This window comes from Aedes aegypti, chromosome 1 (assembly GCF_002204515.2).
Source record: "Aedes aegypti strain LVP_AGWG chromosome 1, AaegL5.0 Primary Assembly, whole genome shotgun sequence".
Taxonomy (NCBI): Eukaryota; Metazoa; Arthropoda; class Insecta; order Diptera; family Culicidae; genus Aedes; species Aedes aegypti.
Genome location: NC_035107.1, coordinates 246,875,351 through 246,898,839, shown reverse-complemented (window position 1 = coordinate 246,898,839; position 23,489 = coordinate 246,875,351). Strand labels below are relative to the sequence as shown.

The window sequence follows — 23,489 nt, the reverse complement described above, 5'->3', positions numbered from 1 at the left end:
CGAAAGGAAAGTTGATAATCTATCATCATTATGATTTCAGTCCTAATTTCATGATCCGTTTAATAAATTCCGCGTATGATTCGGCAATTTCAACAATGTATACATGTGTATTCGAAGAAAACAGACTACGAGTATTTATTACCTTGCAGATATTTATCATTTTCTACAGCCTAATTTAATAATTCCTACATTGGTTGTAACAAAAATTTGATCTTGGGATGTTATGGTACCATATTCACATATCAGATAACTCCCACCTGGAACGATGTAATACATCGGAGACATGTAGATTCAGATGTATGTATACGATCTATGCCTAGTTCGGCTCTGATCGACAGGCAATCAGTGTATTCAGTTTTTCAACTAGCTTGAAGCGATGAACGTTTCAAGACAAGCTCTCCACTATATCTGCTAGCAATCACCGGTCGTCGATAGACATTTCGGTTCTTTTCTGCTAAAGAAAGATCCGATTGTATGCCAAAGACTATGGCTCATGCTTTTCAATACAGCTGGAAAAACAAGAACTACACCCAGCACCAAATAGTACGTAACTATGAGGCGGACCGGAAGGTTTGATGAGCAATCCCCACCATTAAAAATTTGCAATGATATTTATGGAAAAAACCTAATAAAACGAGCCTCGAGAATGAGAACTTTTGGACGGCGAAAATTGAAACATTTCGTGTGAAATGTTTCCCATACAATCGAGAGTGTCCGGAATTTGAAGCTGTCCGTAATATGAATCAAAACGGTAAACACCCTTTCATTCAAGCTGCCCAGAACCTAATTGCTGATATCAGAACACAAACAACACTTATGTGGGTCCCCAGTAATTGCGGTATTTTGGGCAACGAGCATGCTGATAGATTGGCCGCTATGGGCCGTCAAGAAACTTTACTAACGCCTAAAGTTCCTGGCGATGATGCCAAGTTGTGGATAAAACAAGTGATTCGAAGTGCCTGGGCTTTGAAATGGGACAAGGATCGGTCATTGTTCTTGAGAAGAATAAAGGCCGACACATCTCTTTGGACTGATACACCAAACTGGAAAGAACAGAAAGTCCTTTCTCGACTCCGAACAGGGCACTCACGGCTTTCCTACAACATGAGTGGAGGAGGTAGCTTCCGCAAGACATGTGACTTATGCAAAGTACACAATACTGCTGAGCACGTGATAAGCTGGTGTCCCAAATATGAACTACTACGTAGACAGCACGACTTATCATCGACAAGCCGGGCTTTGCAAAATAACACTGTCTACGAAAGAACTCTCATCAACTTCCTTCGAGAAGCAGGACTTTTTTCTGAAATCTAAATCATAAATAGACGATTGAGAAGAAAACGGCAACTGGATTAACAACAGGATCAAAGTGATCGACGCTACGACGAAAAATTGATCGAAAACAAGACCTGACAAGATGACGATTACCATTGTGAAAGACGGACACGATAAGACCAAGGATGTAAGACTGCCTAAATTATTGATACAAAACTCTGTAACTAATACTTGCTAACTGGTTGTACCCGTAAGGTACCTTCGGTATATTCCTTTTCTTAAGATGAACCAGCCTAGGGCTGAAAATCTCATAAATAAAGATAATAATAATAATAATAAAAGGAAATTTCTTAGAAAATTTCGGTACATGAGCCAATAAGGCTCACCTTCGTACTTGTTTTCCTGCATTTAGTTGTTTGGCATTGTCAACCTTATAAAAAACAGCCAAGAAAAACCTTGAAAAATGATCAATTTCACCCGAAATTACGGTACGGATTGGAAAATCGCTGTTTCCTTGTTTTCTCCACGTCAGATTTTGTATTCACCGCATACCCTAACCCCTTGTTTGGGAACGTTTAACTATGAAATCTTCAATGAGTTCTACCAATAGAGTAAGAACGCGGTTATCTTCCGTCGTGTATCACAGGTTGACTAGCTTTTTGCAGTGCAGTCTGTACTTCCTCTATAGAATTAGTTTTTTTTTCCTCATCTGTAGAGCCTTTTAACCACTGCTTCCATTATTTAGGAATATTGTGGTATAGAATTAGTTAAAAATAACTCCAAGAATTCAACCTAGAAACCTTTAAAAAATAATCCAGATATGCCTCCTATGCTTTCTTTAGAGAGTCCACCAGAAATTCGTTGAGATATTACTCAAGGAAGTCCTCAAAGTAGTAATGAGTCCTCCATTTAGTAATGATTTTTTTTTTTCAGGGATGTCACCAGGGAATTTTGAAGGACATTTTTTAACCTTTCCTTTCCCATGACCTTAACCGAATAATTCTTTACGAAAAAGGTGTTTTTATTTGAATGGTTAGCACAAAAAAGGATTCAAATGAGCTAAATTCAGCGAAATCATACGAATTTTTTAATTGTTTTTCAATAATTGGAACAATTATTCAACTTTGCGATTAATCTGATAACTATAGAACCATATTCTAGCAACTACTGCATTTGTATAGTATTTATCTAATTTGATTCGTCTCAAGTTGGTCGAAAATGGAGCCCTAGAGTTACCATGTGAGAAAGAGTGTAAAATCCCTGAAAAATCTGGAAAGTATTGCTGAAAAAAATCCTATAGTAATCAAAAAAATCCTATAGTAATCTTTGATGAAACTTATATTGAAAGTCCTGTCAATCTCTAAAAAAAATTCCATAACTTTTGAGAAAGTCTTGGTGATTGTTCAAGCTGAATTGCTAAGATAGTTATTGAAAAACTAGCTAATTGAATGCCTTGAGAAACTACAAGATTTTCTGGAGGCGTTCCTCGAAAAACCTTAAACAGAATCTCTAAGAATATGGTCGGAAAAATTACTGTAGAATTTGCTGGAGTGGCATCTCAAATGAAATTATGAAGAATCCATGGTGACTTTACTTGAAAAATTCTCGAAAATTGTTTGGAAGAACAGTACGAGTGATTCGTGCAAGAAATGGCGAATGAGGAATGCAATGATGAAACCCTGGACGAATTTATTGTCAAATTCATAGAAGAGTTCCTAATAGATTTTCTGGAAGAAATTCCTGAGCAAATCTTGAGATAAACCATAGATGAATTCACAAAGGAATTCATATGAAAATGGCTATACATAGCTGAACAAATCAGAATGAGAACCCCTTGTTGAATTCTTGTTGAGGTTCCTGAAAACCCCCTTAATGAATTTCTTATAAAACTATAGAATAAACCAATAAAAAAGTTTTTTTTTAAGAACTCCTGTAGCAAACTTTGGAAAATCTGCCAGAGTAACTACTGATGAAAATCAGTTGAAAACTGTAATTTTCTGAAGGAAATCATGGAATAGCTTTTTGGAAAATTTTCAGAGTATTCGCTGTGAAAATTCCTGTTTAGTATTTCGAATCATAATTTACTGCAAGGGGAAAGGGGAAGGAAAACTTTAAAAAAGACTTTAAAGCAGGGGGGTTTTCCGGGGTAGGAGAATTTTGCCTACCCAGGAATAGGAATTGTCTGTCCAAGAAAAATTGGAAGAGAACAGCTTTTCCTGGAACCTCACAAGACTAATAATACTGAAGATAAGATGTGAAGATTTTTGGTGAAAACTTCAATTCGTTTGAATCTAGCCAGGAACTACGACAAGGTGATGGACTTTGTGCATGTTTTTCAATATTGCGCTGAAAATTGTCATACGAGGAGCCTGGTGTAACAACACTAATGAACGATATTCAACAGATTCAGTATTTTTTTTTGCTTCACGGATGAACATGTTGCAAGATTGCAACCATGCAAAAGCAGTGAAACTTACCATCACCTCAGTACATACGTTGTTTTCTGAAGAAGAGTGATATACCACTACCCAAGTGCAAAACACAGCTTGAAATACTTTTTATTGTAATTTTTACCCATGTTTCAGATTTTATTTATATGCCTTCCATTTTCATTCACGGTTTCTGCCATCTAACTTTTTATTCACATTTACAGAAGTGTTCGGGTTTTTCGTTTCTGTGTTTTTCGCCATCGTACTTTTGTGTGTAGCTGTTGTTGTTGTTGCACAGTTATCTGAGCCCTCTCAAAAACTCTCCCTAAAATGGTTAATCTTCTTGAATTTCGATTCTGGCTGGCTGTATTTTTGTAACGTAGATGCGCGCAACGGAATGGATAATGTGCTGTAAAGTGTGCTCTCTCTCTCTCGTTCAACATATATTTTGTTTTAATTATTTCAGTGAACGCGTATATCTTCTTTTCTCACTAATTGATTTGAAACGAGCTTAGTGTTTCATTTTCTTTCGTTTATTTCCTCAATTTGTGTTTTTTGTTCTTTCAGTTAACAAATGCTCAGCACTACAATGGACTAATATCTAGCAATGATTCTGAATGCCTTTTGTAATTCGATTCTATCCAGAACAGTGAGGGGGAGCGTTGCGAAACTACTCAGAGAGATTTGGATTGATTCGCTCAAATTTGCAGAAGGAGAATCTACAGATCGAATGTTTCTCCTGGTTGATTTTTTTTTTACCATTGGAGTGTTATACTTTCATCTATGTTGCATCATCACATCATTAAGGGGGCATTGACTTAAGATTGTGTTCATCATTAGAAGTTGTAGCGGTTTGTTTTCGATCTCTTACTATGTTTTCTCTTACATTCTTAAAGCATACGGTTAGGGGTTTTTTTCCTGTTCTTATTATTTAGATTAAAACTTGTTTTTTTTTTGTCTGATCGTGGTTTCCGTTTTTTCACTTTCCTCTCACGTTTATTAGCATGGTTTTACATCTACTTGTATATACCTAGTCGTCACATTTCTCTTATAGCTGGCCCGCGCTCGGTTACTTGAGTGCGGCTGTGGTTCCTAACTCCTGACTTACGGGAAAGCGGAATCCGGACGATGGCAGACGGGGTGAACCTGTCGAAGCGAAGAGGAAAAGAACCTCAGCTTTAGTGGTCAATGGAAAAATAAGAAGCATGATGAAAAAGCTAATGTGAAGCTTTAATTGATTGAATATATCGTACATATCAAAAATATTGAATGATCAATGATTGTTGATACGTAGTCATCTGAGCTAGTCTTCGACAATCAGAATGATTTGATTGGAAGTCTTGAGTATGGATATTCGATAAGTAGAATGGGACGGCATCAGCGCCATCTCGGAGACAATATTGGGAGGATCAACGATACCAATGAAGAAATTGGAATTATGTCTGTATTCAACTGAATTTCATACGGAGATATGGGTCAGATTAGAAGATTTGATATATGCACTCGAAATATGGCACTCTGTGGGGGAACTTTTGAAAAATACCGATTGAAGTCGAATTTTAGACTAATATGAATTTTCAATTTGATTAAACATATTATGTATTGTTGAGCATTGAATGTCCAATTCCAGTACAAACCGGCGTAAATGTTTACATGTGATTTCCGGTTGAAAACTTTCTTCAAATGTCCTGCCACAATTGCCGGATTCCATTTCCCGAATAAAGAATCAGAATCCAGTAAATCTATTTCCTCTCTACAATGACAATCACTAAGTTATATCCCTTATCTGTCTGACTTTCACAAAACAGACAAATTTGCTCATAGAAGTAAACGCCATCGTCGCAAACTCTCATTCCCTTCACTCGCTCACTCTCTCTTTCTCGCCCACTGCATTGCTGCAATAGTCGTGTGGTGAACCGAATTTCACTCTCTCACACGAACGAATTTCTCATCAGTTTCACACACACGCACACATGTTTACCTACTCTCTCGCGTATTCCTGTGTTTCTGCTTATTATTTTTCCTTCTGTTTGTATATTCATGCTAACTCCTACGTACAAATTAAAAAATAAAAGGAATTCCTGTTCTTCTACTTACAGAGAAAAAATAAAATATAATCCAATTCATATTATCTTAAAGAGTTTTAAAACAAAAAAAAAGGAAGCAATTCATTTTCAATGTACCACTACAACATAGAAGTTTGTATGTGTGTTTGAGTTTGTTCCTTTCCTCAGTGTGTCCGTATTAGGTCTTATTCAGCTTGTCTTTCAGCAGATCTCTGGGTTGAATCTAAATTTGAGTGAATCATTGGAAGCGAAAACATTTCTGTTACTTTTTAATCTTGAACTATTTGTGTAAAGTCTGTGTATCAGTTTGTATTTAAAGTTGCTGTTTTCGTCGTCGTTCTGTGGTGGTAGGATGTCTGTTTCTACTTTTGTCTACATCTGTAGGTATTTCTATACATAGTTTTTCCCTTACATAATTTTGTATTACTCTTTTTTATTTCACTTTCTCTCATTTGCTTATACTTTTTCTTCTTATGTTGCAGTAACTTCTCACATCTTACTAATAAGTATTTCTCACATTTTCTTGTTTACTTTTTCATCTTCAATGTTTTATCAATAATAATTATTATCGTTCCTCTAGTGTGTATTCTCGTCCTCAATATATACTTTTTTTCTGTAATTTTTCTCTGTTTACCGTTTAGTCCCTCATCTATCTGAATCTGTTAATTTCGTTACTCTGTATCGCATGTTGCCTATGCTCAATCCTGAAAAAAACTGCGTTTTCCTAACCTTGTGTTTGCCAACTTTTCTCGGTTTGCTCTCGATCGGATTTTAACTCTCGTGTAACTAACAGTAAGCCATACATAATAATAATAGTAATAATGAAACTAATGTACTTCCGATTGTTCCGGCTTGACCGGATGATGATTACTTGGATCGGGGGCACTAAGAGGCTGTTGGTTGTCGTTTTGGTGAGGGGGTGAATTCCAAAGGATGGTAGAGAAAAAATCGTCATTAGTTCGGTGTGGTTCGGGCGTGATTGAATTTGCCGGTAGACATTTCGTTTAAACTGAAAAGCCTACCAGTCTGGACACATTTAGCACGATATCACAATGGAAAGAGATGTTTGCAACGCGAAAGAAATCAATGCATTGATAGAGAGAAGCTAGTTTACTACAATATAGCAGGAATCATCTAAAGTATTGAACAGAAAAAATATACTTGTCGTTTTTCATGCGAAATAGTCAACCCATATGAGAGCAGGTGATCAGGATTAACATTTGATTATTTACGGTCAAAACACATATTGCTATTTCAAATGGCACAGTGTTTTTTTTCCTTTGAAGCAAAGGCTGTTCTTCCTAGATATGTTTCAATTTATTTGTTTTCAAACAAATGTTACATCATTAAACTAAAAAAATGTTTTTATCGAGTTATTCAACAACAACTGCACAAAAACATAATTTTTAACGGAAAATGCCAGTTTTTTTTTCAATTTTTACGATTATCTCTACAGCTAAAACTGGTTTTCTTCATTTGTTAAACCCTTAAAAAGGGCTTTGCAACAATTTATAAATAATTTTGAAACAAAAATATTTTTGCACATGTTAAAAAAATATATGCACTATTCAACTCGTAATTTAAACAAGATGCTTTAAAAACTCAAGTTTTATAGAAAATATGCAATTTACGGGAAAACAAAACCTTAAATAATCCAAAGAATTTTGATTTTTTTTTTTTAAACATGTTTTTTGGGTAGTTTTTGTTGAATAACTAAATGAAAACTATTTTTTAGAAAAATGTGCAACAGTTTGAAAACAACTAAATTTGTTTCAAAAATATTTGAACAGATTTGGAATCAGTTGAGTATTTATGAAGTTATTGTCAAACAAAAATGATTTTTTTGATAAAATGGGGAAACATTTGGAGAAAACTGTTTTTAACTAAGACTAGTTTCGATTTAAGACAAATTTTCATGTTCTACAAAGTTTTCGTAAATTTAATTTCGAAGATGATGGTGCTAAAATTTTCAAAATTTGTTAGAAAATAACGAAGTTATGGTGACTTAACTGAAAACCCTAATAAATCTTAATATTTTTCGCTCAAACTTTGAGGTTTATCTTTTATAAGTTCATAAGAGCACACGAATTTTTGGTTCGTTCTTACTAGTAATATTTCACAGTAGGTATTATGGGCTCAAGATTATATAGATAACCTTCACCAAACTCCTAACAACACATTCGGCATAAAAATTCATTCAGTCTTACGACCTATCAGAGCTATCAACAATTTTCGGCCGAATGACCCTTTCGGCCTAATGATCTTCTCGGTCTAATGGCATTCGGCCTAACGACATTCTGCCTAAAGTGATAGAGCCGCCCATATGGCATCAAGTCGTTTGACATAACTATATTAAGGTGAAGATGAATCGAAGCCAAACTTCAAATTTTCATGAGCACGGATCTGGAGAACCAAACATCCGTTTAAGCTGAAAACTTAATCGATTGGTCACCACCAGCGACTGACCAATCGATTATGTTTTCAGCTCAAACAGATGTTTGGTTCTCCAGATCCGTGCTCTTGAAAATTTGAAGTTTGGCTTCAATTCATCTTCACCTTAATCACCAAGTGGCCATTTGGCATAATGACGTTTTTTTTCATTTCGCCTTCGTTATGCTCATTTTTTTGAGTAGACTTCAATTATGCCAAATTGTCCTTACTCAAGTAACCAGTAACGCGATAATGCAATACGATAACATCATTATTTAAGCAAATACAGTAATCATTTGATGCATGTCGACCTGACATACGCATAAAATGCCACTATAATGCCGACCAAAACGAAATAGCGTGCCATTATAATGCCTAGATGTAACATTACTTTTCTGCACTCATAATGCTAATATTAAACTATGTGAGACAGAGCGTTAATGATTAATCATAAATTTAATCACAATTTATGATTGAAAATTTGCTATATCGTTATACAGTATTGGACAAAACATTTGCAACTTTTTCGATTTTCCATACAAAATGACCAACTTTGGTTAGCTAGATCTCAGTTATTTATCGTCCGATTTGAATGAAATTTTCACAGAACATCAGATATAATATGAATTTTAACATATATTTTTGAGTGAATTTTCCAATCACGGGTTTACAAATTATAACGGTTTATCTAAAGTGTAATTTTCGACGAAAAATTCAAAACTACTCATCTCAAAATCTGATAGCCCTACACAAAAACTGTTTTCAGCAAACTTGTTCACATCGTTAAAATCTACAACTTTGCTGAAGATACTATGAAGCTATTCCTTCAATAGGTTTAGTTATGTCATTTATGAAAAATCGTCAAAAACTTGACTTTAGTCAAACCGTTACTGCTTTTAAACTTGTGATTGGAAAAAGTGAAAAGTTTATTGTTTTGAACAATAAATTCAAAAACTAATAGTTACATTCACGATTTCTATTACCTTTAACATCTATTAAGGCGTCCCAATGAACAATAACATAAGTAACATGTAAACAAAGAAAATGTTATTCTTGTAAATTGAATTTTCTTCTGTTCAGTTATGTTTGTTAAAATGATTCGACAACATTATAACTGAAACATTTCCAATGTTAGTTCTTACATCATGGCCATGCATGGCACAGCAATTGCATTTCTGCTCTGTAGAATTTCCACCGCTCGTTATTCGTTTTTAAGAAAATCGGATATGATGTCGGATAACTCTTCAAGAGAAATTAAACGGAATCGTTCAATGAAGTATTTAGAAACTTTTTTAAGTCGATACACCTATACCCCATTTTTCATATTTTGAACTTGCTTTACATAGACATTCCACAAGATTTCCGTGCGTTCTCTTATATTGGGAGTTTTCCATCAACGTAATCCTTTTAATTGGCTGTCCGAAGTAAACATATTAATATCGTAATATTTGGCAACCTTTTTTTTAGAAGTTCCATGATTTGGCCATGATAATAGCATTTAACGCTTTGAGTATAGTGTTTCTTGAATTATCAGCACGTTCTGTTGTTCTATGATAATTGTGAACATTTTATACTTATAGCTGCCTAAAGAGAAAACACAATTTCAATCTCTAATGAGAAACTTTTCACTTGCCCCACGTGATTAGAAAATTGACAGTATTTCAATTTAGTTATTTCTAGGTGTATGTCGAATTATTTCTAAAACTTTTTTTATTGCAGTTTAAAACTATCAGAGGGGACTACTTAAAAGTGGTACAGAAAATTATTTTCCGCAACTTTTTTCCACTGAAAATATTTAAATAAGATTGCACGCCGCCAACTTGTTACGGAGTGATAGTTGACAGGTTAACAATATTTCGCTCTACTATGCAATAAAGGCTGAACAATCTCAGAAATCTCTTACCTATCGTTATATTCTCAATGGCATCAAAGGTTTACGCATGAGTTTAAAACGTTAATTCACATATTCAGTAAAATATACCAATTATTTTCACTTACCCCCTTTACCCACTTGCCCCGCGGTACCTTATAGCTTACCAAAGTTGGTCATTTTTTATGGAAAATCGAAAAAGTTGCAAATGTTTTGTCCAATACTGTAGTTCTGGCTTTTTCCTTCACGGGAAAAAATTCTGTGGTAAAAATAACTATTTTAGCTGACTACACCCATTCTTGAAACTACCATGGAAATTCAGACCAATTTACTATGTTTACGGTACACCCCACCGCATTACTGGTACATTTGACAGAAATAATTTACAACAATCTGATTCCGACTACAGACATGGTAAAACCAAGCGCATTTCTGGTCTGCTGAAAATTGCCGGTGCGAGCGCTTAAGTTAACCCCCTAAAATGGTAGTTTTTACCGCACATTTTTTTTTTTTTGCGTGTTTAATCATTACTAATATTCATCGCTACCAGTGTATAACCGAATTGTTGCATACTTCAAGGCGTTTAGTTTAGGGCTTGTTCACATATTTCATAACGCTGGAATTGGTCATTTTGGACACCCACCCACCCCCATGTAACGCTTTTTTTTTTGTATGGATAAATTTTAGTTTTTGTATGAGCCGTAACAGCATCAGGACACCCACCCACCCCTTCCAGCGTTATGAAATTTGTGAATCGACCCTTAGTGCATAGCAATGATTAATCATAAAAATAAAGTTTAAATGACTATGCCCTAAACGCCTTCAAGTATGCAACGAATATGTCATTCACTTGAAAATGATTAGTTTTACTCATGATTCAAGAAAAAAAATCAAATCGAAAACCTTTACTTATGATTTGTCGACAAATTATTGATTGACTCTTTATTATGAGGAAATTCATCCCGAGGCTGGTTCATCCCCGCTATCGACTAATCATCACATTTTAAATGGTTTCATGCAGTTTCCAACCTAGATTTCAATTATTTTGGTGTTTCCTATCCCGTGACTCTCCCCGTTCCAGCACAAACGCGTCAATAGTTTAATCCAAAGGTTTCCACTTACAATAAAGTTACATTCAACTAAAGAATAATGCTTGACTACGATTGACCTCTTACACCGTTTTCATTTTCAACACTTTACGCAGGGCAACTTCAAGCAAAGGGGGGCTTATGAGCACTTCCACAGTTGTTAACTGAGAGCTTTCTTTGCCTAAGTTGTCATTTTCGCATTCGTATATCGTGTGGCAGGTACGATGATACTCTATGCCCAGGGAAGTCAAGGAAATTTCCATTACGGAAAGATCCTGGATCGAACGGGAATCGAACCCAGACACTTTCAGCATGGCTTTGCTTTGTAGCAGCGGACTCTAACCAATCGGCTAAGGAAGGCCCCTTAATCCTAAAGCACTATTTTCAATAAATTAAATAACTAATAATTTTAACCATTGTAATTTTTCAACTTTGGCAATTATTTTCTAGTGCGTCAAATCAGGAACATGCTGCGTCAAATTAGGGAAAATTGATGCGTCAATTAAGGCACCTAAAGTGTTCTACGATAAGGAACTTAAAGAAATAAACGTGCAACATCTTTGTACTGATTTTTCTCGAATTCTATAGTGGATTAGCTACCTCTATATCAAATTTGAGTAAAAACGGTTAGGTTTTCATTTTTAACTGGTGTTTGAATCCAGAATTTCCTTTACCGCTTCAAATATAGTACGTTCACAGTACTCCATCTTCTTTCTACGACCGTTATTGGGGGTCGTAAAAAGAATTGGTCGTAGAAAAAATCAGAGTTATAATTATGATTTTGAAAAATGCCTAGATGTGGAAATACTGATCCGAGATATTCGGCAGAGTTGAAGCATGGATAAAGCACTTTTCAAAATGGCCATTTAGGTTTTCATATTCTGATAAAAGGTGGAAACACTGCTCGATTGTTATCAAAAGAGCCAATTATACGGGGGTGTTACATGCAGATATCAATAAATTTTAAAGATAACGATACTGAATGTTCACCAAAGTTGAATTAAGTTTTGCATGCCATACAATCGGCCGAAGCGCAAATGTTCATGTGGCAGGCAACGCTGTTTAAGAAGTATTAAGAAAAGTTCAAAATTATAAAATTTAAACGGAATAGAATAATGTTCAGTAACATAGGAATACTCTTGAACTGTAATGCAGTTTTTCATTAAGAATTCAAAATTATGTCGTGGCTGGAAACACTGCTCAAATAAAATCGATAAAACTAAATAAAGATACATCAAATTTTCTTATTTCGCGTTATTCAAGTCAAATTTTAGGCACGGTTTAAATATGCATTTTATTTTACACATTGCGTTGCAGAAAGCGAAACACAAGCATTTTTACGCTGGCAACACTGGTAAAATGGTACGAATAAGCTAAATACAGTCAGCTCCCCACACATGGTTGGGAGCGTTATTGGAGACCCAGGGCTTATGGAATTGCAATCAATTTGTTACGAGATATATGCGTTAAGAGGTAGCATAATACTGTCGATCTACCTTTAGGAGTTAAGGGACGCTTTTTCGAACTTAGTGTATAAACTTTAAGGGATAAGAATTTTACCTTTGGAACATGGATATCTCTAAATCCTGATCATTTGGAAGGTTGATGTCTTGGGAAGAGTTGCTCAATAGCTCAAAGGCTGACATGCGGTGGTCATTCAGATATGGAATTCCACCACCAGACGGCGCTAGTGTGTATGGAATTTTTGTTTTGCGGATATCGCAGGAGCCTGACCACTTAGAAAGATGGCGTCATCGGCAAAATTGTTCAATAGCCCAAGGACTATCACTATTTTCACCAAGAAACTCAAGACCAGTGCTGTTAAATGTCAAAATTTTGGAAAAATTAAAATGCTTATAGCACCCTTGCATGCGAAATATCGCATTAGCAAATATTGGCAACCTATAGTAATTCGGAAAACGTCACCGGGAAAAACATTTTCCGATGACTTTTTTCACAAGGAACGATGATATTAGCAATATTCAAATGTCAAAGTCGCGTGAAATTCATGACATTAAACAGCCCTGCTCAAGACTTTACCACCAGGTGACGCTTGTGAGCTTTAAGCATTTACTTAGCCGATAACTCAGGATTTTAACTACATTGAAAGATGGCGTCTTCGACAAAGTTGTTCAGTAAGTAAAGGGCTATCTTTTTCGTGCAAGTTAATTCAAAACTTTACCGCCAGGTGACGCTAGAGAGCATGATCCTTTTTTTTGTGCGGATATCTCAGTTAGAAAGATGGTGTCTTCTTGCTCAGTTAGTCAATGATTACCATTGTTCGAGAAAGTTGATTCAAAACATTGCCGCCAGGAGTAAGCCTGAAACTGTTGTTTTTCAGGAGTATGACCAATTAGAAAGATGGCAAAGTTGTTGAACAATGATAGCCCAGTAGCGCTGCCTTGTGGCAGATTTCCGCATCTCAATGATCACCGCATGTTAGCCCTTTATTTACTGAACAATTCTGCCATCCATCATTTTGTTGCTTTTCAAGATACTTTTTTTTATTTATTTATTTGGTTAAGCTCTATTTGTCCACATGGGCACTACGCGAGCTGATTTCACATTTTGACAGATGTACTAACTCTCTCATTTAGCACATAGTCAGCTATCTTCGCAATGTGGTATCTTCAACTATTCTATTTTTACATTTTGAGATCAATCCTCTTCTGCTTTACCGACAGAAAGGACATCCTTTGCTGCTTCTATTTACATTGTTGCCAATGTATTGTATCCAACGAGTCTATCGAGAGTAGTCCGGTTGTGTTTGCATTGTTGGTCGGTTGCCATTATTCCAGTGAAATGTTGGATGATTTGCCATCCGAGAAATACATAGTCCAGTCGCTGTCTGATCGCCGAGATTGACGGGTGCTCCCCTTCATAGCACCGTCATCCGCGCAGAACATTTCAGCGACTTGACGAAAGGTTTTGGTGGGGGGACTGGGAATCAAACCCATGACATTCCGATTATGAAGCGAGAGTGCAGCCAACTACGCCACGTTGACCCCCTATTTTTAAGATACTTATCTACATAAATAAAAATGGAATGGTGTTTGTATGTCACGAATTGGCTAACGAACGGGTCAACGGATTTGAATGATTCTTTCTTCGTTTTGTTCGTCAAGGGTTCCGACGTGTTTGTGTGTATAAAAATCCCAGGATAGTCACCGAGAAAGTTGAAAATACGGGCGTGCACGGGACTGTCATTTTTTATGGGACGATCAGAAGCATTTTTCAATAGCCTACTTGATGGCAAGACGAAGTTTGCCGGGACCACTAGTTATTTATAAAAACGATCGTGAATCTGCAGGATATTATCACAGAAGGCCGAATCACAAAAGGCCGAATCACAGAAGGCCGAATCACAAAAAGCCGAATCAATCTAGCCTACCACAAAACGTCGAATGCCCAGAAGGCCGAATCACAAAAGGGCGAATAACAAAAGGCCGAATGACAGAAGGCCGAATTAGAGTTGAAATCTACAAACCAAAAGAGTAAAACTTGAATATGAAAAAAGTCCATGCTTTCTTAAATGCAGTCATATTAGTAAACAGTGCAAAATTTACATGTGGTGAAGCTGCATTGAGGATACAGGAACTGACGCGACAGAAGGCCGCCGAAGCCTCCGATATCCGAAGGTAGTGCGCAGCATCCATTCGGTGGCATGCAAACAGCAAATCCAGGCGTTTGCCCGGTTTAATGCAAACAGAGGATGTTTTTACTTTTTTTGAAGTGCGTTTGCCCGGTGTAATACCAACATAGTCTTTTACACAACAAGCAAGAGAATCATTGCTGATATAGGGTGTAACAAGTGGTTAAGTGATCATAAGAATACTAAGTTTACTAAGAATACTTTTAGCTGACACACCCAAAAAACATTAACCATATTTCAGCTGGATAAACTCTTATTCTTATGTTACTTGTGCATTTTGTACCGCCCATAAAAATGCCAAAATGCCCATAATATTGTAGAAAATATGCTGAATGTTTGTGACTTTCACTAAAATTTATTTTAATATTTTTACCTTCTGTGCTTCCGCTTTTTGTGGTTCGGCCTTTTGTGATTCGGCCTTTTGTGATTCAGCTTTTGTTATTCGGCCTTTTTTGGTAGACCCTTCAAAAAGAACCTTCGTAAAGCGGAGCGTATAATAAAATTAAGAGAGACCAGGACCAGACCAGGAACTCTATGCTCTATGAACTTTTTCATGAAGTCCTCTGAAAATTTTCCAGACAGTTGCCTAAAATTTTCGTCGAATACTACTACAAACATTTCTTCAAGAATTAATCCTGTGTTCCTGCTAGTGATTCTTTAGGAATTCAACCAAGATTTTCCTAAAAATATCTCCAGAAATTACCGCAGAGATTTTCCCAAATATTCTTCCAGAAATGTCTAAAGAAAGTCCTCAGCCTACCACATATGTGTATCCAATGATTCTATTATAGATTTTCCACGGATCGTTCCAAAGGACTTTACTTACTTTGTTACTTGTTTTAGATGTTTTGAAACTTATTGTAAAGTCCATAGTTCATTTACCTAAAAAAAACCTTGGAATAATATGCAGAAATAGTAATTCCTAGACGAAATGCTGGAGAAATCTAGAAAACTTTTTTATAATAAATTTTTTAATGAACTTCATAATCACACGCTGGACGAATTCATTGAGACATCCTGGAGAAAATTCGTTGGAATTCCAATAAGAGGAATCCCCGGAGTCATTGTTGAAAGAGTCGGCGAGAACCTCCCGGACTTTCCGAAATAATTCTGGAGCAATTCCTGGGAGGATCTGTTGGAGATCTTTTTAGGAATTTCCTTGAAATAGCTTCAAAAACCTGTACTATGGCGAAAAAACTTTTGTCCTGGAGATTTTTCGGGAGGAATTCCTGTAAGAATCTGCAAGAGCTACTAAATGACTCAATAGCCCTGAAGATTATAAGCACAGACGTAACATAGACGAAATTTTCATCGATCACTCGTTTAACGATCATTTCAAATTTTCTATATTTAAAACCTCACAACAATAGCCACGCATCGTTTTTCATCGTGTTTGAATTTAACAATACTGTTAATGAAATAAGACCGCCATCTGCAGTGTGAAACATCAAACGCGAAAAAAGAATTACCACGCCTCTGCTTGTGAGGTATGAAACATAGCAAATTTGAAATGATCGTTAAAGGAGTGGTCGATGAAAATTTCGTATGTTTGTCTGTAGTATAACCTTCTGAGCCTTAGTAACTTAGCTGGTAAAGCGCTCGTTTAGCACACAGGAGTCGTAGGTTCGAACCGTAACTGATAACGTGGATTTTTTTATAATTTATCTCATAATTTGTTCATCTATACGTACGCGCAAAGAGTTATAATTATACTCTGACATTTTACGTATTTTTCTTTACATTTACTGCCGTGAATCGCAAGTCAGTCCCATATGTAAAAAGTAGGCATTGAGATAATGGGGTGTGAAGTTTCCAAACTCGTTTTCCATGCGAATATTCAAAAAATTCCAGAGAACTGGAACATATTCAAATCTTAATGAAACTTTCACAATTTGCTTTTCACTACGATATCTTTCTAAGAAAAATATAAAAATAATCAGAATACGGTTCATTTTTGTGTTACACGATGCGGTAGTGGGACTGATATGCGGTTACTTTTCATTATGGGACAATTTGACTTGCTGTTTTTTTTCCTACTTTTTCCGAACTAATCTTATTATCTCATTAGGGCAGCTGAAAGAGCATTGGAAGATATGTTGAAAACTGAGCTCAACTCATTTTTGACGAAAATGCAGATGTGACTGACTTGTGATTCACGGCAGTGTAGTATGACTCTTTGAGGATTGTTTCAGACAAGAATTGTAAAAAATACAAATATTTTTGTGATGATCAAGAAGAGCCCGATTCCGTGTGAATATTAGTTGATTTTTGTGCATCTTCGTTTTAGAACGAGAAATTTAACGATCATTATTTTCACTCTGGCCTCAGGACAGAGAACTTGCTTCTCAGTTTAGTGTAAGCAATTCCACGCTTATTAACTGAGAGTTTTGTCATTTCACCAAGGTACGCTCCGGGAAGTCTTGAAAAGTTCCAACCCGAAAATATTCTACACCAAATCGGGATTCGAACTTGTCACCCTCAGCGTGATCTTGCTGAGTAGCTATGCGCTATTTTTTATCCTTGAGTTCGTATCTTTACCTATTGATAGGCTCAGAATCGGCTTCCATAGATAAAGAAAATAGATACTGCGAGGAAATGTGAGACTACAACAAAGAAGCCATGCTAAAGATTCGATTCCGGGTCTGCTGGCCCAAGTTTTGCTTGATTCCTATGGGTATAATTTATATTGGTGCTTGGCATATGAATGTAAGTATGATATGTTTTTGGTAAAGAATGCTCTTAGTTGATAAATACGGCAGTTCTCAGAACACACAGCTTAGAAGCAACAATCTAGAATAGAGAATGAATTATTTTTGCTTTATTGTAACAAAAGCTTCTTATCTGTGAAGGGAATTGATTTCTTTCGCGTTTTACCATCTTTTTCCTATTAAGGACAGTAGAAAAGTAATAGAGAGATCATATGAAACAATACAGTATATATATATACATCGGTATCACTAAAAAGTACTACTCCCAAGAAAAATAATGCTACGTTTGATATGTATGAATGTATGAGAAAATAATGGTCAATGAGATATTCTCTTGGGAAACAGAATGTATTCAGTAGAATGAGTGTTTCGATGACTAGGCGTCCTGCGGTGGCTTGTGTAATTGGAGTTCGATGAGTTCTAGTTGCTGTAGTTGTTGAGTGGTAAAGACATTCCTATTTCATATAATTTTAGCAAATATACTTTTCGATGTTTACTAAATGTTCATTCTTGCAAAGTACTCCATTTCAAGAAAACAAAATAGATTGAAATTAAAAAAATCCAGGAAGGCAAACAAATCAGTTTTGGGACACTCGAAAGAGATTCAGAACGACAGTGGACGTTCACATCATACACATCAACACTTGGCAGTAATAACTACAAGAAGCTTCTGCTTCTCATCAAGTGCCATCACATTCGACAGACAAAACTAATAACTTTCGATAAAAGAAAAAAGTGGAAAATTTTTGCGCACCTACCTCAGAGTTAGATTTCCCCGGTGACATCGATCAACAATACCAGGGATGAGTAGTGATTGTGTGTGTATCATTCATTCATTCATTAACGGAAATTGTGCTTGTTTTGGGCATTAAAAGCTACGGTCCCGTAATCAAGTGCATCAATATCTAAAAGCGAACGGGTGCGAGAGAGAGAAAAATAGAAGAAAAGCAATAATGAACGGAGTTAGTTTCGTCAGAGTCAAGAACGGGCAGGCGGGTTGCATCAATAATTCATAAAATCCTAGCGGACTACCGGCGGTAGTCTGTATTACGTCGGAGAGTACTATGCTATGGGGATCGAGTGCAACATTTTTCGAACCGTGATGCTGTATCGTGAGTGGGGGAGTGGTTAAAACATGTTGGAGTTGAATGTCTTACTCTTTTGTTTGGATGCAGAAAATTCCACCAAACTTTAGGAAAAGAATATTGCTATTCTAGGTTCCGTATTGTCGCCTACATACTCCAGGGTGTCTATTAAAAATTTGTTTCACAAAAACAAAACAAAAAAAATGATTTGACTTTCAAAATATTTGGTCCTTGAAGCTACATCATAAAAATGATCACGATTGGAGGTCTTGATCTAAGCTTTTCACATAATATAATAAAATTTCAATATACTGTGAGTTAAACACCGTTTGGATTTCCAAAGACTTGAGGAAGCTCAGAGAAATTTTGAAATTATATGAACAAATATCTAATCCGGGTATTTTGTTCCTTGATCAGGTGAAATTATTGATGGATCTAAGCAGACATTTCAACAGAAACGATATATCGCCACAAACATTTGATAGTTCTATTTTAAAACTGGCTCCTATGTTTGATACATACAGACAGGGGATAGGCAAAATGATTGAGATAGGCAAAATTTTGCCTAAATTCAAATGCTTATAACTTTATGGATAATTGATGAAATTGGATGCATCCGAGAGCAGTCGACGGCAAATTTCAGGAACTTACTCGGTTTGTATATTGGCCACCGGACACCGGAGATGTTCTGGATTTTCCAAGGTCATGTCCAAAGCCATTTTTTCTGTCGCTTGTATATTTGTGCGGTGTGAAGTTTTATAGATGTTTATAATTTTCCTAGAAACTAGAATTAACAGGAAATTGAATGCCAGCGGACGCATTTAGATTCGTTGGAAATCTTGCGAAACATGACCATTTCCGTGAAACTGGTTCTGGAAGATATGGTTAGTCATGTTTGTATTTCCAATCATGTAAATATAATCCGGTGCTACATCTAAGTGGGCATCAAACTTGAAAATGATGCTTTCAGCAGCATATTCGGAACTTTTAGATGCATTGACCTCCCTATACTGCCCATAAACGCATAATTGTCCCATGTAAATAGGAAATCCAGCAAACATGGGACGGACATGCATTTATGGACAGTATAGTAGGTTCCAGGTGCTCTGGAAGAATTGGCCAATTAGGAACATATCTGAAACCCTATCAAAATGGGCTTAAAACTTCAAGATTTTCAAAGTTGATGCTTCCAGAAGCATTTTCAGCAACACCGGCTGCCATGACTCTACAGTAGGTTCCAGGTGCCCAGGGGTATGTGGTCAATTCAAAACATGTCCGAAAACACATCATTATGGGTATGAAACATCAAGAGTTTTGAAAGTGATGCATCTGGAAGCATTGACAGAGCAACTTATGAAACTCTATGACCACTGTGTAGTAGGTTCTAGGTGCCCTGGGAGAAGTGGCCAATTAGGAACATATCTGAAACCATATCATGGCTATCAAACTTCAATATTTTCGAAATTGATGCTCTCAGGAGCATTTTCAGAACCACCGGCTGTCAGAACATTGTATAGCAGGTTCCAAGTGCCCCGGAGGATGTGGTCATGTTCCGAATTCGGCACTTTTCCAGGGGTCCCTGGAAACTACTATAGAGTGGTTATAGCATTTTGTGGTTCTGAAAATGCTCCACATCCTCCAAGGCATATGTGACCTACTGTTCATGGTAGACGGTGATTCTAAAACTGCTTCCGGAAACATGAATTTTAAAAATATTTAAATTTGTTACCCATATTGATATTATTTGCTGGTGGCTGATATGATCTGCTGATGGCAGCCGGTGGTTCTGGAAGTGTTTCCAGAAGCACCACCTTTTAAAATCTTGATACAGTTAAACCTCCATGAGTCGATGTTCCATTACTCGATATCGACTCATGCACGCAAAAAAATTGTGCGGTAAAAACTACCATTTTAGGGGGTTAACTTAAGCGCTCGCACCGACAATTTTCAGCAGACCAGAAATGCGCTTGATTTTACCATGTCTGTAGTTGGAATCAGATTGTTGTAAATTATTTCTGTCAAATGTACCAGTAATGCGGTGAGGTGTACCGTAAACATAGTAAATTGGTCTGGATTTCCATGGTAGTTTTAAGAATGGGCGTAGTCAGCTAAAATAGTTATTTTTACCACAGAATTTTTTTCCGTGTGGAACCATATTAAAAATCAAATTTCATGGTTACTACGATGGTCCCCTCAAACGACTTTCCATAGCATTGCAGTTCCATGACTCGATATTTCCATGAGTCGATGGTCCCTTCGATATCGACTCATGGAGGGTTGACTGTATTTGATTCCCATATTGGTGTAATTTCGGGCATGTTTTAAATTGGTCACATACCCCAGGGCACCTGGAACATACTATAGAGTGGTCATGGCATCCAGAGGTTCTGGAAATGCCTCAGGAAAACCACCTTCAAAAATCTTGAAGTATGATGCCCATATTTGTATGGTTCCGAACATATTCCTGATTGGCCACTTCTTTAATTGGCACCTAATATAGAGAGGTCAGTGTGTTCAATTGTTCAATGAATATACTCCGGAAGCATCACTTGAAGTTTGATGCTCACTTGGATAATATGTACATAACAGGACGTACAAACAATTTTACGGAAATGATCATTAGTTCTAGTTTCTAGGAAAATTATACACATTTATAAAACTTCACACCACACAAAAATACAAGCGACAGAAAAAAATGGAGAAAATTTGAACATTACCTCAAAAAATCTCCGGTGTCAAGTATGCATGACCCAGCAAGTTCCTGAAACTAGACCAAATTTGCCGTCGACTGCTTTCAATTTCATTCATTTTTAGGCAAAATTCTGCCTATCTCAATCATTTTGCCAATCCCCTGTATTATTCCTGAAGTAATACTAAATACTAACAAAAACTATTTTTATTAACCCCTCTACCGGCAGCTTCATTTTTTACCGCAAGAAAAAAATTCAAATCGCAATAACTTTTTTGTTTCTTGGTATTTTTGCACCATTTTTTCACAAGTTCTCAAAAAACTCTTCTAGTTTGACGATCCGTGTCGATATTGATGATTGGTAATCTGGTTTTAAAGATATTCCAATGTTCCTTGGGGGACCGACATTTACCATATAAAATGTCTTAGGCGGCCTTTTTGTATTACGTCAAAAGTAATATGTGAGCTATACAATGCCATGTAATAAGGAGCTACTCTGAAAAAATCATACAAATTGGTTAAGAATTCTTAGAGATATCTGAAAATTACGATATGAGGTTTTTGGAAGATTTCAAGATCTTTATTTGGTCAGCTTGGTACCAGCAACATAAATGCTCATTACTCAAAGACGGCTGCTTCAAAATGCTTCATTTTTTTACAGCATACTCTCATCAATGTATTGTTCCAAAGAGTGAATATCTGAATACGATAAAAAAATCTGTAGTCTGAGATATATACGTGGGTTATGGTTAAGCGTCGGTCCCCCAAGGAATTTCAGAATATCTCTGGATCTAGATGACCAATGATCGATGTTGACAGAGATTCTAAAACTAGAAGAGTTTTTTGAGAACTTGTGAAAAAATGGTGCAAAAATACAAAGATACAAAAAAGTTATCGCGATTTGATTTTTTTAAGCGGTAAAAAATGAAGCTACCGGTAGAGGGGTTAAACAAAATAATTGAAGAATTAAGATTTTTTATGTCAATCGAAAGTTTTCTCCGTTCTTTAAAAAAATATATAAAAGTTTTGTAAAAATACGATTTTGATTTGTATTTTGCTTGCGCCGTAAAAGTAGTGCTACCATAAGAACATAAAATAGTGCTTCTATAGGCACAGGTGCTCATATAGTGGCACAAGCGATATTAAACACAACAATATGAGTTTTCGTAGTTTTCATTTTTTTTTTCTCCAAAACCAAGTTCAAAAGCTTTCAGATGATGTAAAAATAATGCTGCTGTCTTTATCTTTCAATCTCATACAAATATTTGATCTAAGCTGAGTTTTTTTTTTTCAAAAATTACTTCAAGAATTGTATAGAGATTCTTACAAGAAAACTTATAAGGATTTGTTTTTGCGATTCCTCCATGACTTTTCTTAACTAAAAACCAGGACTCCAGCAAGAACATCTCCAATTCATACAGGAATTCCTGCAAGGATGTCTGTGGAAATTCTCCAGCGATTCCGTTAAAAATTCCTAAGTAAATTTCATTACTTACTGATAACTTTGTGTTATTAATTTATCTAAGCATTTCTTCAGCGTCTCCTGGAGTTATTCGTTTAGAGATTCGTTCAGCGATTCTTCCGAAAATTCTCCCAAAGGGTCCTTCGTGCATTGCTCCAGGAACTTTCCAAGGAGTTTCCGTAATCCGTAGCATTCTCCATTCCGTAGCTTTCCTTCATCGAGGTGAACTATCCGATGGCTCAAAGTCTCGTTAAAAAAGACAATAATAACAATTTTTCCTTCAGGATTTTTTGTAAGATCCTCTAGGATTTTTTTAAGATTCCTGCAAGATTTCTTCAGGTATTTCTACTAGAACTCTTATTCTCTTATCTCTCGGGTCTGGGTCATTTGGCATAACACCATTCGGCCTTTTTTTTTTTGAAAGAAGGGATTTTCCCGGATCCCCAAGAAATTAACAAACAGATTGCAAAATAATCCTGCGATTTGATATTACTGTGTTGAAATACAATATGAAATTAGGAGGATTTGTTTTATGAGTTCTTATTTATTACATTTATAAAATACTGCGAGCTCAGAATGGTTTGAATTTCAAGAGTTTTGGCCAAAAATTATATAAAATAATTTATGAAATATCAAAAAAAATCGTCAACTCCCAGAATTCATAGGAAGTTCAGAGAGATTTTGTAAATATTAAATTTCTGCTCCGTGTATCTAAAGTTTAACTAAAAGTCGAAA

At 36.1% G+C, this 23,489-nt stretch overlaps 1 protein-coding gene across 31 annotated transcripts in view; it reads right to left on the bottom strand.

The window, feature by feature from the left end:
* Nucleotides 1-3,827: 3,827 nt before the first annotated feature.
* LOC5566474 (C-terminal-binding protein) overlaps nucleotides 3,828-23,489 on the bottom strand; it is a 249,527-nt gene continuing 229,865 nt past the window's right edge. For 21 of the 31 annotated variants that reach the window (XM_021837415.1, XM_021837417.1, XM_021837418.1 and 18 more), the window contains one exon: nucleotides 3,828-6,663. In XM_021837415.1, coding sequence (XP_021693107.1) covers nucleotides 6,598-6,663 — 66 coding nt within the window. In that variant the 3' untranslated portion in view covers nucleotides 3,828-6,597. Of the gene's footprint in view, nucleotides 6,664-18,276; nucleotides 18,424-23,489 lie in introns of all 31 variants that reach the window. The other 10 variants (XM_001650810.2, XM_021837426.1, XM_021837424.1 and 7 more) reach the window with 3 other exon arrangements.